The 15,301-nt window shown below is 37.9% G+C and overlaps 1 protein-coding gene across 1 annotated transcript in view; it reads left to right on the top strand.

Moving 5' to 3' along the window:
* ERO1A (endoplasmic reticulum oxidoreductase 1 alpha) overlaps positions 1-15,301 on the top strand; it is a 58,793-nt gene that overhangs the window by 1,674 nt on the left and 41,818 nt on the right. The window contains exons 2-3 of the mRNA XM_032251077.1: positions 10,577-10,696; positions 11,780-11,863. Coding sequence (XP_032106968.1) covers positions 10,577-10,696; positions 11,780-11,863 — 204 coding nt within the window. The remainder of the gene's footprint in view (positions 1-10,576; positions 10,697-11,779; positions 11,864-15,301) is intronic.

The following is a 15,301-nucleotide window of genomic DNA, read 5'->3' as shown; positions in this document are numbered from 1 at the left end:
GAACTCTTCAACTTTTACTTTTTTTTCCTTAATAACCTTTTTGGAGTTCTGCTTAAAATTGGATAACTTTAAATTCTTTATATTTATTTTCTTTTTCTTTTAACTGGTGATTAAACTCTTTTCCTCTTTCACAGTATCCTCAGATTCAAATGCTTCCTTAACATAAAATTTTGTTAAGCCCCTTTCTTTTTCTCTCACAACAAGGGTAGATATCTGTGTTCCTTTTCAGAGTCAACCTTGAAAAATAGTAAATTGGGCTGGGTATGGTAGCTCCAGCCTGTAATCCCAGCACTTTGGGAGGCCGAGGTCGGAGTAGCTCTTGAGTCCAGGAGTTCAAGACCAGCATGGGCAATGTAGTGAACCATCTGGGTGTGATGGTGTGCGCCTGTGGTCTCAGCTACTTGGGAGGCTGAGGTGGCAGGGTGGCTTGAGCCCAGAAGTTTGAGACTAGCCTGGTGACCCTGTCTGTTATTAGTCTGGGTTCTCTAGAGGTACAGAACTAAATGAATATATACATATAAAGGGGAGTTTATTAAGTATTAATTTACATAATCACAAGGTCTCACAATGGGCTATCTGCAGGCTGAGGAGCAAGGAGGGCCAGTCTGAGTTCCTAAACTGAAGAACTTGGAGTCTGATATTTGAGGGCAGGAAGCATCCAGCATGGGAGAAAGATGTAGGCTGGGAGGCTAGGCCAGTCTCTCTTTTCACATTTTTCTGCCTGCTTGTATTCTAGCCATGCTGGCAACTGATTAGATTGTGCCCACCCAGATTCAGGGTGGGTCTGCCTTTCCCAGCCCACTACCTAGTGATTGAGGCTGCAGTGAGCCATGATTGCACCACTGCTCTCTAGCGTGGGTTGACAGAGCGAGAGTGTGCCTGAAAATAATAATAAATTGAGGATCATATAGTTAAAAAACCAGTTTTAACAGAAATTTAGAAATTTAGAATGGTCTACTTAGGATTTGTGGAAGCCTAAGCAAAAATAAAAAAAAAAAGATCAAAAAATGGTCTACTTAAATAAACTAAGAACAGAGACTATCAATTCCAGTTCAATAAATAAAACAATATGGCCAGTAATGGAAGGGATGAGGATGAGGGGAGAAGGGAGGAGAGGCGGCAGAGAAAAATAGAGGCAAGCTTATAGACAGATATACACAGAAAAACAGCGTGAGAGGGAAAAGAAAAAAAAAATGGAGAAAGAAAAGGGGAGATAAATGGTGCAAATCATTCATTCAACAAACGTAACCACTCTGCGCATTGACCAGTGTTTGCGATACAGAAATAACTATGACATTATCCCTGCCTTGAAGAGCTTACAGTTTAGTGAATAATGTTCATTGGGAATTCATGTGAGGCACAGATCCTAAGCACTTAAAAAACAAGTCAGGAAATACTGCTAGGAACTAAGTCAAGAACTAAATTTTTACGTAATGTTTGGAAATACAAGTTAAAGGCTTCTCTAGTTCTGTTTACAATATCCGGTGAGCTGCCCAGTTCTGTCGTTTTGTTAATAGTTTTATCTTTTCTTGCTGTTGTGTGTCCTCCTTACCACATCTGCCTTCGGTTACCACATCCCCACCCATCATCCCCCGTTGCAGGGTGCCTGGCTTATAGTAGGGTTCAGTTCACAGAATTTCAGCTCTGATTTGAGCCAGAGCAGTGATCTTAGAAAGTCATTGATTTAAAATGTATAGAGCTCTACAAGAAATCTGATTAAATTCAACAAGCGTATGTTGAAAGCTACTGTTAACAATTTTTGGGAGATCAAAAAATGAATGAAAAAAAAGGTCTGACACTTCCAAGTAGTGAGCCTGGTGAATAATTGGTGCTCAACAAGTCCTAGGGAATTTATAAGATGTAAGCACTATGCCAGCAGGAATATATTTTTTAAATTTTTCTGCTTACCAAGCCATTTACATGTTTTCCGGAACTGATCTTTCAAATTGGTTGATAGCTCCAACTGAGTCTTTGAATTCGGTCAGTTGCTACATATGCCTGTTAGTTGACATCAGATCTTACTAAAACCATTTTCACTGTATGTTGTAAGTTCCTTTAATAATAGTGCTTAAGTGTTAGTTGCTCAAAATGAGTGATTAATCACTTTAGACTTGTAAATCTATATATGTAACCTCATGTAAGAATTGTGTATACAACCTTATATGAGGTTATATATATGGATCATGTAAGGTTGTATGTACAATCCTTACATATACTTTAAAAATTTTTTATTTTTATTTTTTTTTATGGGAAATTGGCTTTCCTCCACTTTTGGGTGAATAAATCTATGAATTTTTTTTTCCCTGTGGTCCAAAATGTCTATGAAGTTTTTTTTTTTTGAGATGGTGTTTTGTTCTGTTGCCCAAGCTGGAGTGCAGTGGCATGATCTCGGCTCACTGCAACCTCTGCCTCATGGGTTCAAGGGATTCTCCTGCCTCAGCCTCTTGAGTAGCTGGGATTATAGGTGCACGCCACTTTGCCTGGCTAATTTTTTTTTTTTTTTTGGTAGAAACAGGGTTTCACCATGTTAGCCAGGCTCGTCTTGAACTCCTGACCTCAGGTGATCTACCTGCCTCAGCCTCCCAAAGTGCTGGGGTTACAGGTGTGAGCCACCGTGCCCAGCCTGTCTATGAAGTTTCAACACATGTATAGTTTACGTAAACATCTCCAAAATCAGGACCTACCCTTTCCTTAAATCAAAATAGTTTTTGTAGTAATAGGTATGAGCTTGAAGCAAATAAAGACCTTTCACAGTTTCGTATTTCTTTCTGACAATTATTGCCCCATTATATACCATTAGAGAGAATGAAGGTAACAGAACTTTAGTCCCAATTAATGGCATACCAGGATGTATTTTAAAGAAATAACCTCAGAATAAATATTGAAGCCCAGATATGGAGGCACTATGGACATCTTTTTCATTTAAATTAATTAGAAATAAGTTGGTAAACTCTTATTTGCTCACAATGTTTTATCAATCTTAGTATGTCTAGTGCTAGTAACACTCAGGATAGCTTATTTGAGTGTGGTAAATCTCTGTCAGGCTAATGAAAGGGGAGAGTAGCTCAGAGTCCAAAATAAATACTCCAAAAATGGACCTCTTTTAGTTTGGAATGCATTTAGCAGATTTAACCTGTCAAGTGTATTGTTTGGTCAGTTGAAACGACGGTTTTAGGTGTTAGCACCAGTGGCTGGGCCATGGGAGAGACACTTGCTGATATGTTGAGTGGTGGGTGGAAAGAAGCCCGGGATTAAAACTTAGTCAGAGGGACCTTTGAAACAGGTTTTACTGGATAGGTGTCCACTGACTCTCAGTGTGCGCTGCATTCCAGGCTTTTTGAATAAACTGTATGGAAGAAATATTTTCCTGATTGTTGCCAGTCATTTGACAATAATCTAAAAGTTTTAGCAAGACTAAGACTTTAAAGCCAAAATGACCTGTAGCATTCTATGTCCTTAGAATGGTGCCAACCACGTGGTGTGGAATCTTTGGTATTTCTCTGCTTCCATTGACAGACTTGTCCCAGTGTGCTTCTGTCAACAGTTGAATACTTTTCATGCTCCTTTTTATAGTCATAAAACCCAATAAAATTAAATACACCTAAAGTTCTTTGCCAAATAAAGCACACTTGAAGCACATAGATTTATTTATGTATCTCCCTCCACCTTTATTGAGGTATAATTGACACATAAAAATTGAGTATATGTAAGGTGTGTACCACATAAGTTTTCATATATAAGGTCCTTGACCTTTTTTTTGTTGTTGTTGTTGTTGAGATCTGGAGTCTCACTCCAGATTGGAGTGCAGTGGCGTGATCTCTGCTCGCTAAAATCTCTGCCTCCTAGGTTCAAGCGATTCTTCTGCCTCAGCCTCCCAAGTAGCTGGGACTACAGGCGCCCACCACTTTGCTCTGTTGGCCAGGCTGGTTTCAAATTCCTGACCTCAGGTGATCTGTGTGCCTTGGCCTCCCAAGGTGCTGGGATTATAGGCATGAGCCACCATGCCCGGCTCTTGCCCATTTTTTAATTGGGTTATTTTTTGTTGTTGTTGTTGAGTTGTATGAGTGCCTTTTACATTTTGGATATTAACATCTTGTCAGACAGATGGTCTGCAAATATTTTCTCCCATTCTGTAGGTTGTCTTTTCATTTTGTTGCTTCTTTGTTGCATAGAAACATTTTAGTTGCATGTAGTCCCACTTACTTATTTTTGCTTTTGTTGGTGGTGTTTTTGGTGTCACATAAAAAATCATTGCCAAGACTAATGTCATGGAACTTTTCTCCTGTGTTTTCTTCTAAAAGTCCTGCTGTTTCAGGTCCTATATTTAAGTCTTTAATCAGCTTTGAGTTGGTTTTAGTGTATGTTGTAAGATAAAGATCCAATTTCATTTTTTTTTGCACATGGATATCTAGTTTTCCCACCACCATTTATTGATGAGACTGTCTTTTCCCATTGTATGGTCTTAGTGTCTTTGTCAAAGATTAGTTGGCCAGATATGTGTGGATTTATTTCTGGGCTACCTATTGTTTTCCATTAATCTATGTATATGTTTCTATGCTGATATAACACTGTTGTGATACTGTAGCTTTGTGATACAATTTGAAATTACACAGTATGCTGTTTCCAGATTTGTTCTTCTTGCAAAATTGCTTTAGCTACTTGGGGTCTTTTGCAGTTCCATACAAATTTTACAATTTTTTTTTTCTATTTTTGTAAAAAATGCCATTGGAGTTTTGATAGAAATTGCATTGAATCTGTAGAACGCTTTCGGTGGTATGGACATTTTAACAATATTAATTCTTCCAATTTATGAACATGGGATATCTTTCCATTTATTTGTGTAATCTTCAGTTTTTTATCATTGCTCTTTAGTTTTCAGCACACTAATCTTTCCTCTCCTCGTTAAATGTATTCCTAAGTATTTTATTCTTTTTGATTCTATTGTAAATATAACTTTCTTAGTTTTTTTGGATAGTTCATTGTTAGTGTATAGAAACACAATTGATTTTTGTATGTTGATTTTGTATCTTGCAGTTTTACTGAATTTATTAGTTTAATGGTTTTCTGGTGGAGTCTTTAGGATTTACTATATATAAGATCATATCATCTGCAAACAGACAATTTTACTTCTATTTTTATTTACATTTATTATTTGTTTTTTGAGATGGAGTTCGCTCTTGTTGCCCAGGCTGGAGTGCAATGGCGTGATGTCGGTTAACCGAAACGTCCGCCTCCTGGGTTCAAGTGATTCTCCTGCCTCAGCCTCCTGAGTAGCTGAGATTACAGGTGTATGCCATCATGCCCGGCTAATGTTCATATTTTTAGTAGAGACAGGGTTTCTCCATGTTGGTCAAGCTGGACTCAAACTCCTGACCTCAGGTGATCTGTCCACCTTGGCCTTCCAAAGTGCTGGGGCTATAAGCGGGAGCCACCTCACCTGGCCACCTTTTTATTTTTTATTTGGATACCTTTATTTCTTTCTCTTTCCTAATTCACACTTTGAGCATGTTTAAAAGGTATTTCATAAAAAAAGAGGTGGTAGTGAGCCGAGATTGCACCATTGCACTCCAGCCTGGGAAACAAGAGTGAAACTCCATCTCAAAAAAAAAAATTATATGAGGAATTAATTCTTTTTTTTTTTTTTTGAGATCCCAAGTAGCTGGGGCTACAGGCGCATGCCACCACACCCTGCTAATTTTTTATATTTTTAGTAGAGATGGGGTTTCACTGTGTTAGCCAGGATGGTCTCCATCTTTTGACCTTGTAATCCGCCTGCGTAGGCCTGCCACGTGCTGCGATTACAGGCCTCAGCCACTGCACCTGGCCGAGGAATATACTCTTAGAGTGCTTTGAGTGGAAAAACGATAATGTATGATAAGACTAGAATATATGGGTACAGAAGAAAACTTTAGAAAGTGTTTTTTTTTTTTTTTTTTTTTTGTCTTTCATTGCAAATTAAAGGATACTTCTAACATGAGAATAGTGAACAAGCAGTACAAGGTAATTTTCCTTTATCCTGCCTTTTGCTTTTGGTCAAATCAAAGAGTCATCGGAGAAAGTAATTGAGGCTCCCTCCACAGCTAACTGTTGGTTATCTAGTTCTTTGTTCCATTGGGGCGACATTTGTAAAATTTTTGGGAAATGTTAGCTGCACATTTGGCTGTATTTTTCTTATTCATTATGAAAATGCCATGTGCTGCTTTGGGGAATAACAAGTGCTTCCCTTTCATTGGAAGCATTTAAGCAGAAGTAGGTTAATAATCATGATTAACATGTACTGACAATTTACTTTGTACTATTTACCTTCGTATCAAATCTTTGAGATGAAAACTATTACTATTTTCTCTTAAGATGACAAACCAAGGCCTAGAGAGGTTAAATAACCTAGGTAAAGTGAAAAAGTAATGACTGGCAAAGATGGGATTCAAACCTAAGGAGGCCTGATGTTAGAACATACATGCTAACTTGTTACACACTACCTATTTCTTGAGGGATGTGAATGGAGGGACTTGCTGTTTGGCTTGGGAGGTTGTAAAAGAAAGTCTTCCAAGGCTCTCTACCTCTTAAAACACTAGGATTTTTTTTTTTTTTTTTTTCCGGCATTGTCTTACTCTGTCATCCAGGCTGGAGTACGCTGGCATGATTATGGCTCCCTGCAGCCACGACCTTCCTGGCTCAAGCAATTCTCCCACCTTAGCCTCCTAATTGGCTGGAACTACAGACATGCACCACAATGCCTCGCTAATTATTTTATTATTTTTTTTGTAGAGACGGGGCCTCACTGTGTTGCCCAGGCTAGTCTTGAACTCCTGGGCTCAAGCAGTCCTCCTGCCTTTGCCTCTCAAAGTGCTGGGATTACAGGTGTGAGCCACCATGCCTGACCAAAAGGCTAAAATTTTAGAGTAGTCCATGTTATGTGTCAGGCCTACCTTGGTCCTCCTATTTACCATCCTTCAAATAGGGCCTTCTTATTGCTGCTTATTAGACTGGGCCTCTACCAAAAGCTTAGAGCACTAGAGCAGTGAGCCTCAAATGTTAGGATACTAACCTTTAAAAAAACATAAACATTTAAAAAAGTTCAGATTCCTACGGTAGGTCAGAGTTCTATTTCACTTTGGGATATAGCGTAGCAGTGACTTTCTCCCTTAACTAATTGTTCCACGTAGTCGTTCTTTATGCAGCCTTAGGACGTTCTGAAACAACACCCAGTCCTCGTTGTTACAGGTTGGTACCTGTCTTTGGTCTTAGTTGAGGTGATAGGATTTTGCTTTGTTTCCAGGATCCTGTTCTTTGTCTATTAACTGTATTTCACATTAGCCCTTTCCTGAGGCTCAATCCTTTTTTTTTTTTTTTTTTTTTTTGAGACAGGCTCTCACTCCCATTGCCCAGTTTGGGCAGTGCTGCAGCCTCGGCTCACCTTAGCCTTGGCTTCCCAGGCTCAAGCCATCCTCCCACCTCAGCCTCCTAAGCAGCTGGGACTGCAGGCATATGCCACCATGCCTGGCTAATTTTTTTTGTATTTTTAGTAGAGGCAGGGTTTTGCCATGTTGTCCAGGCTGGTCTGGAATTCCTGGGCTCAAGAAATCTGCCCACTTTGGCCTCCCAGAGCGCTAGGATTATAGGCATGAGCCACTGTGCCTGGCTGAGACTCTATTCTAGTAACATGCTTTGTTCTCTAGTTTCTAGAACTGGTCCTGCCACCATCTTCGCCAGACTCCCTCCCAGCGATCAGGTTGGCCGGCTTATCTGAGCTGTCAGATGGCATGGATTTCCGAGAATCTTCCTGTCTTTCCTTTAATGAGCTGTCTTCATCCATTGAATCTCCTGCCCTGCTACCTGTGGTTGAGAATACCTCCTACTTCATATTTCAGGAAGGGGCAAAACATTTTAAAATCTACCATTTATCCTGCCTTCTTTCCCTTTGAGGTCTCTTGGCTGTATGCCACCTCTGCTCCGGAGGATTTTTGCATTACTTTCTGGTTTGGGGCTTCTTAGAGCTTCCTTTGTAATTAGGATCGAGATAGGAAGAATGTTGTATACAAAAGCTTGTTTACCTTTGCTGCTTGCTTTACTTGCTGTGTGTGTTTCTGCCTCCTGTGCTTGTATACTCTGGGGCACTGAGCACACCATAGGTGACATGGTGCTAGATATGTTTAATGAGACAGTGTGGTGCTGGTCTCCAGTGATTAGTGGCAGGATCTCACTTTGTTGCGGAGGCTGGAGTACAGTACAGTAGTGGCACAATCTCGGCTCACTGCAACCTTTGCCTTTTGGTTTCAAGTGATTCTCCTGCTTCAGGCGCCCCAGTAGCTGAGACTACAGGCGCAGGCCACCATGCCTGGCTAATTTTTGTATTTCTGGTAGAGATGGGGTTTCACTATGTTGTTGAGGCTGGTCTCCAACTGCTAACCTCAAGTGATTCTCCTGCCTTGGCCTCCAGAGTGCTGGGATTACAGGCCACAAATAATTATTGAGCATCAATAATTAGTGTGCTTTCTGGAAGTATATAATTTTTTTCTCTCAAGGATTTTATATTCTAGTGAGCAGGAGCAAAATAGATAAATTTTCTGCTGTGAGGTATGGTAGTACTTAAATAATAGTGTGTGAAGTGTCCCGGGAGCAGCTGGGAGAGGCAGATAACCCAGCAGGTGGTAAGAGTAGCAGAAGGACAGCTTCCTGAGAGAGGTAATACTGAGCTGAATCTTGAAGATATATTTTTACCTTAAAAATGAATTCCTCGGGGGAAAAATGGATGGCTTGAAACTTGCTCTCAAGTTTTTCATGTGTTTCTTTTTGTAACTTAATGTCTCTACTTTGCAGATATCCCTTTGGCCTTTGCATTCTTTGTATAATAATTGGTATCAAAGGGGAGAAACAGCTGTATTTTTGTCCCTAGAAGTTCTGCTCTTAAGGTTCAAAAGAAAGTTTGAAAAATCAAATCTTTTAGCTTAAAAGTACTTTGTGTTGTTGGTATCCAAAATTAGGACTCTGAGATTCTTGTGTATTCAGAGAATTTTTGGTAGGAAAAAGGACAAATTTGCATATGAAATGAAAATAGTTATTACATGGCAAAATGTGTAATGAGATTTCTAGAAACTGAATTAGTCCAAAACAATTAAGAGTAGGAAAAGCAGTAAAAAGTTTCTCTTGAATATTGCTGTTATCATCCAATGTATTCTTATTTCTTTTAGGTGAAAAATTTCCATTACTGTTTTGCTATATTCGCAAATTAAAAGAAAGTTTACGATTTTATGGTATTCTAAAATACTGAATCTTAATTCAGTATTTCATTAGAATATTATTTATTTTCTTCCATATCAGTAGATTTTAAAATTATTTATTTCTAGGCAATAGATCTTCCTAAAATATAATCCAAAGTAGTTTAAAATGCAATTATCTAGACTAAAGTATGATAAAGATCTCTTTTCTGCAGCATGCTATATTTAAAATTTTTTTTCTAGGTTGTTTTGTTTGTTTTTGTTTTTGGAATCATTATATATTTGTTTCTTAAAGCAATCTTTAATTAATTCTGTTAGGTATTTTTCTAGCCCAAATAAACATCCAAGAATTTTAGTTTAATTTGGCAAGGAACATTGGTGAAAAAAAGGAAAAAAATCTGGTTTCATAACTGATAATATTTATTATCATTACCATTGTGTCCTAGGATATGTGTATTTAATAGCCTGATTTAGTAAATATCATTAAGACATTAGCTTTAAAAATGTGAAGATCAGGATTGACTTTGAGGTCAGTTTGCTGTTTCAGTGTTTTAGTAATGATAAGTAATTTCTAAGCACCCTTCCAAACCTTTAGGAAATTGTTATAGCCCAATATTTGAGGGTTGTTAGATCTTTACTGAAAACTAAGGATGGGAATGCAGCTGTGCTTCAGGAAAGACAGGTCAGTTCTCCAAGTAGCATATACTGTCTCTCTATCTCCTACCTCTGCTTCTTTGTGTATCTTTTTCTACCCCTGCGCCCAGCCCGAGAATTCCAAGGACAGTCAAGCTTTGTGTATCTTTTAAAACCTTTTCTCTCTCTGCCAACTGGCTCATGTGCTCCTCAGTTCATATTATGGAGCATTCGTTTACTGGTCTAGCCACAGGAGACATCTCTTCTTGTTAGTCTCAATTCCAGGTTCCCGGAGAGGCGATCGTGACCGGGCTTGAGTTAGATGCCTACCCTTAGTCAAGTCAACTTTGGCCTGGAGGGCAGAGTTACAAAATAAATGATAGCCAGGGAACCAGTCTGTGTGTGTGTGTGTGTGTGTGTGTGTGTGTGTGTGTGTGTGTGTGTGTGTGTGTGTGCGCGCGCGCGCGCGCGCGCGCGCTTGCATGTGAACACACATGTCATGAGCTCTGCACACCCTACAGAAGTATTCACTGTATTCCTCTTGGTATATAGCAAGAGCAGCAATATTACTAGGTTATTGTCATATCCCTTCTCAAGAAATTATGTGGGAGGAGGGAGGATAAGGATTGGTTGAGTAGGGGCTGTTTCATAACAACCATGTGAGGAAAAAGAATCCTGTTGCATCTAGGACATTTCCATTTAATATTTCATTTTCTTTGTAACAGGTTAGTGGTTACTTGGATGATTGTACCTGTGATGTTGAAACCATTGATAGATTTAATAACTACAGGCTTTTCCCAAGACTACAAAAACTTCTTGAAAGTGACTACTTTAGATATTACAAGGTATTTCTAATTTTAACTTTTTATGTAAGAATAAAGTTTAAGCAGATAGTTACATTTTCTTAAGAATTACTGAGCTTCAAAATCGTGGTTATTATTTAAAATTGATATAGGCTTTATTAAGAAAATTCAGTTCATAAGAGTGTACCATGTGATTCTGAAACCATCTATTGGATAATTTTAATAACTGAATTTTACACTCTAAAGTTAGAACCTCATTGGTTAAATTGAAGTTAGGACAGAAATTATTATATATTCTTATCAAGATTGTGAGTTCATAATTTTCTAAAACATCAGATTGGCTCCAATTAATTAAAATAATTAAATGTTTTTTAGTAGAATCATGACTTTATTTTGACCTATATTGTTTTAACAAATCACTTGTGCTATTTTATCTTGAGATATTTACTAGAAGAGTTTAGAAAACCTGATCATTGGAGTATTTAGTTGTAGTCAGAGTTTAAAATTGTCTGTTTTCTACCTGTTAACTCTTTCTTGTTTGAAAAGAATAGGAGTCGAGCTACTTTGGCTCCTAGTTGCCATCTGTTTAGGGTCTATTTAGTGGCAGTCTGTGTCTTTTTTTTTTTTTTTTTTTGTAGATGGAGTCTCGCTTTGTTACCCAGGCTGTAGTGCAGTGCTGTGATCTCAGCTTGCTGCAACTTCTGTTTCCTGGGTTCAGGCAATTCTCTTGCCTCAGCCTCCCAAGTGGCTGGGATTACAGGCGCCTGCCACCATACTCGGCTAATTTTTGTATTTTTAGTAGAGACGGGGTTTTGCCATGTTGGCCAGACTGGTCTCGAACTCCTGACCTCAGTTGATCCATCTACCTTGGCCTCCCAAAGTGCTAGGATTATAGGCATAAGCCACTGTGCCTGGCCCAGTCTGTGTCTTTCTAACCAGGCCTGCCAATGTACTTATACTAGCCTCACATTTATACTATTGTTGGAACCTGGCAACAGATAGGTAGAAGAAATAATATATTTGCAGCTGATAACATGACCAAATTATAGCACCATAATTTGTAACTGTCAATTATTACCTTGGGATTCTGATTTTTATAACTCTTTTTCTATTATTATTTTATAGGTAAACCTGAAGAGGCCGTGTCCTTTCTGGAATGACATCAGCCAGTGTGGAAGAAGGGACTGTGCTGTCAAACCATGTCAATCTGTAAGAACCATGTATACATTTAAAAACTGTTACATCCTTTTTTATCCATTAGAACATTTTGTTTTATTTATTTATTTTAAGAACTTTTTATTTTTTGAAAAAACAGATGAGATTTCTCCATGTTGCCCAGGTTGGTCTTGAACTTCTGGGCTCCAGCAATCCACCTGCTTTAGCCTCCCAGAGTGTTGGGATTATAGGTGTGAGCCACTGTACCCGGCCCATTACAACTTTTTAAAGGGGGCCAATATAACTAAAATAATTGTGCAGTCCTTAGTTTAAATATAACATTCAATATTTACACATTAAAAACCTAAACTTATAAAACCTATTTTGAATTACACTGCCTTCATAATAATAGGATTGAAATTTTGTGGTTAATATAAATCTTTGACTTATTAAGTAGATTGATAGTAGTTCTTTTGACTTGATATTTTTTTTCCTCTTACATCTTTTCTGAACCTAGTTTTGTATATAGCATAATAAAATGAAGTTAATCAAAATATATACAAAATACCCCCCTGCTTTTTTCGGGTGTATTTTTGCCTTGGATTTCCTGGGGTATGAGTGGACAAAACACCTGGTTTTACTTAGGTATTTTTGGACCATTAAAATTTGAAGTATTCTATGTGAAAACAGAGTTTTAAAAATATTTTTGAATGATCATTTATTCCCTTTAAAAGTACATCTTTTTGGCCAGTTGCGATGGCTTATGCCTGTAATCCCAGCACTTTGAGAGGCCGAGGCAGATGGATTGCCTTGGCTTAGGAGTTTGAGACCAGCCTGGCCAACACGCTGACACCCTGTCTTTACTAAAATACAAAAAAAAAAGTTAGCTGGGTGTGGTGGCGTGCGCCTGTAGTCCCCGCTACCGGGGAGGCTGAGGAAGGAGAATTGCTTGAACCTGGGAGGCAGAGGTTGCAGTGAAGCAAGATCACGCCACTGTACTCCAGCCTGGGTGACAGAGCAAAACTCCGTCTTCCAAAAACAAACAAACAAACAAAGTATATCTTTTTATTTTACTTTTAAAATTGTGGTAAAATATATATAACATAAAATTGACCAGTTGAACAATTTTTATGTATACAGTTCAGTGGCACTAAGTGTGTTCACGTTGTTATGCGACCATTACTACCATCTATATCTAGAACTTTTTATCTTCCCAACCTGAAACTGTCAAGTGTTCCTGTTTATAAGTCTTAATTTCTCCCTCCTCCCAGACCCTGGCAGCCACCACTCGGGTTTCTTTCTTTCCAAATTTAATTATTCTAGTGCTTCATATTAGGGGAATAACATAGTATTTGTCCTTTTTTGGATGGTTTATTTCACTTAGCATACTGTTTCTAGGCTGACACATGTTGTAGCATGTATCAATTCGATTTTTTTAAGGCTGAATAATATTCTACTGTATGCCTGTACTATATTTTGTTTATACATTCACCTGCTGATGGACTTTTGGGTTATTTCTATTTTGGGCTATTGTGAATAATGCTGCTGTGAATGTGGTTACACAAATATTTGTTTGAGTCCCTACTTTAGTTTTTTGGGCTATATACTTAGAAGTGAAATTGCTGGATCTTACGTTAATTGTGTTTTCTGAGGATCTGCCATACTGTCTTCAACAGTGGCTGTACCATTTTACATTCCTATTAGCAATGCATAAGAGTTCCAGTTTCTTCACATTCTTGACAATAATGTTATTTTCTATTTTTTTTGAATAATAGTCATCCTAATAGGTGCGAAGTGCTATTGTGGTTTTGGATTTTTAAAATTTTATATATGTAAATATTGTTTAACAGACTTACCTAGCATGTTGAATTAAGGCCAATATCAAATACTATTTATGGGCATTTAAAAATTTTTTTAAATTTTTTTATTTAAAATTTTTTTTTTAAAGATGGGGTTTCACCATGTTGGCCAGGCTGGCCTTGAACTCCTGACCTCAGGTGATCCACCCATCTTAGCCTCCCAAAGTGCTAGGATCACCAGCGTGAGCCACCGTGCCTGGCTTATTTATGGGCATTTTACCATGAAAATGCGAAGCATGTTTTTCGTTGCATTAATCCTCATATAGACACAACTTATTGAAAATTAAAGAATTAATTTGTGAAACACTTTGTTACTATTATTAAAGCATGAGCATATCATTAAAGTGTTATTAACAATGCAAACATTTTGTATTCTAAGTTTTGCATTTATAATTTAGTAATAGAAAAAATTAGTTGTGGAAAATTACATCCTATTTATATGAATTAGTAAAAATGCTAAAATATGGTAGATGCTTCATAAAGGCATTTAATTATACTTGTTCATTAAATGGGCTTTTTATTAATATTAGAAAATATAAATACTTTACAGTGATTGCAAAGTCAAATGTCATCTTGAAATAGCAATTATATACCTCATTTTGTACCCTGATTCCAGAGAAAATTTGAATAAAGCAGATGGTCTGCCTAAAGAGGATGGAATCCCTTTATAAGCTGAAATGCCATTCATGTCTTCACTTTACAATTAAGTCAAGGTTTTTTTTTTTTTTTTTTTGAGGTAGAGTCTTGCTCTGTCACCCAGGCTGGTGTGCAGTGGTGTGATCTTGGCTCACTGCAACCTCCACTTCCTGGGTTCAAGCAGTTTCCTGCGTCAGCCTCCCAAGTAGCTGGGATACAGGTGCCCACCACCACGCCCAGCTAATTTTTTTTTTTTTTTAATTTTTAGTAGAGACGGGATTTCACCATCTTGGCCAGGCTAGTCTTGAACTCCTGACCTCGTGATCTACCCGCCTCGGCCTCCCAAAGTGCTGGGATTACAGGCGTGAGCCACCAAAACCGGCCACGACAAGGTTCTTTTACCTCCATTATTAATTGGCCAATATGAAAAAAATAACAATACCCAATACGCATTGGCCAATAAACTACTCTAGTGGTTAAGTCTGGAGATCAATTTAACAAAAAAATTTCAAAGTCTGTACCCTTTGACGTACTAATTCTATTAGGAATGTCACCTAATAACAGAAATGGACAGATGTTCAAAGATGACTGTAAAGCAGTACTGAATATTGCAAATATGTCAGTTATGCTGAAATTAATACATATATTTGGCATTATGTAAAAAAACTAGAAATCATCTAAGTGTCCAGCCATAGAAAAAGAATATGCATTCACACAGTAAAGTGATGATCTATCTGTATGGATTCTTCCTTTTAGGCAGGTGTAATCTATTTCAGGAATATACCTGGCATTGGAATAGTGTCTACAATTTATAGAGTTCTGATACATAATTGACTACTCCCAGCATTACTTTGAGGATAGGTAGATAGTTCCTGTAGTTCAGTAAGTGGCCAGTATGACTACAAACTGGTACCAGTTTCCTCTGAAAAGAGCTAGGGCTCCTGAAGATATGGTTGATTACAATAACCTAGAATATGTTGCCATCACAGAAAACAAA

The sequence above is a fragment of the Sapajus apella genome, unplaced genomic scaffold, assembly GCF_009761245.1.
Source record: "Sapajus apella isolate SASKATOON/1434 unplaced genomic scaffold, GSC_monkey_1.0 scaffold74, whole genome shotgun sequence".
NCBI lineage: Eukaryota > Metazoa > Chordata > Mammalia > Primates > Cebidae > Sapajus > Sapajus apella.
Note: the sequence above shows the minus strand (reverse complement) of the source record. Positions and strands in the feature narration are given on the sequence as shown.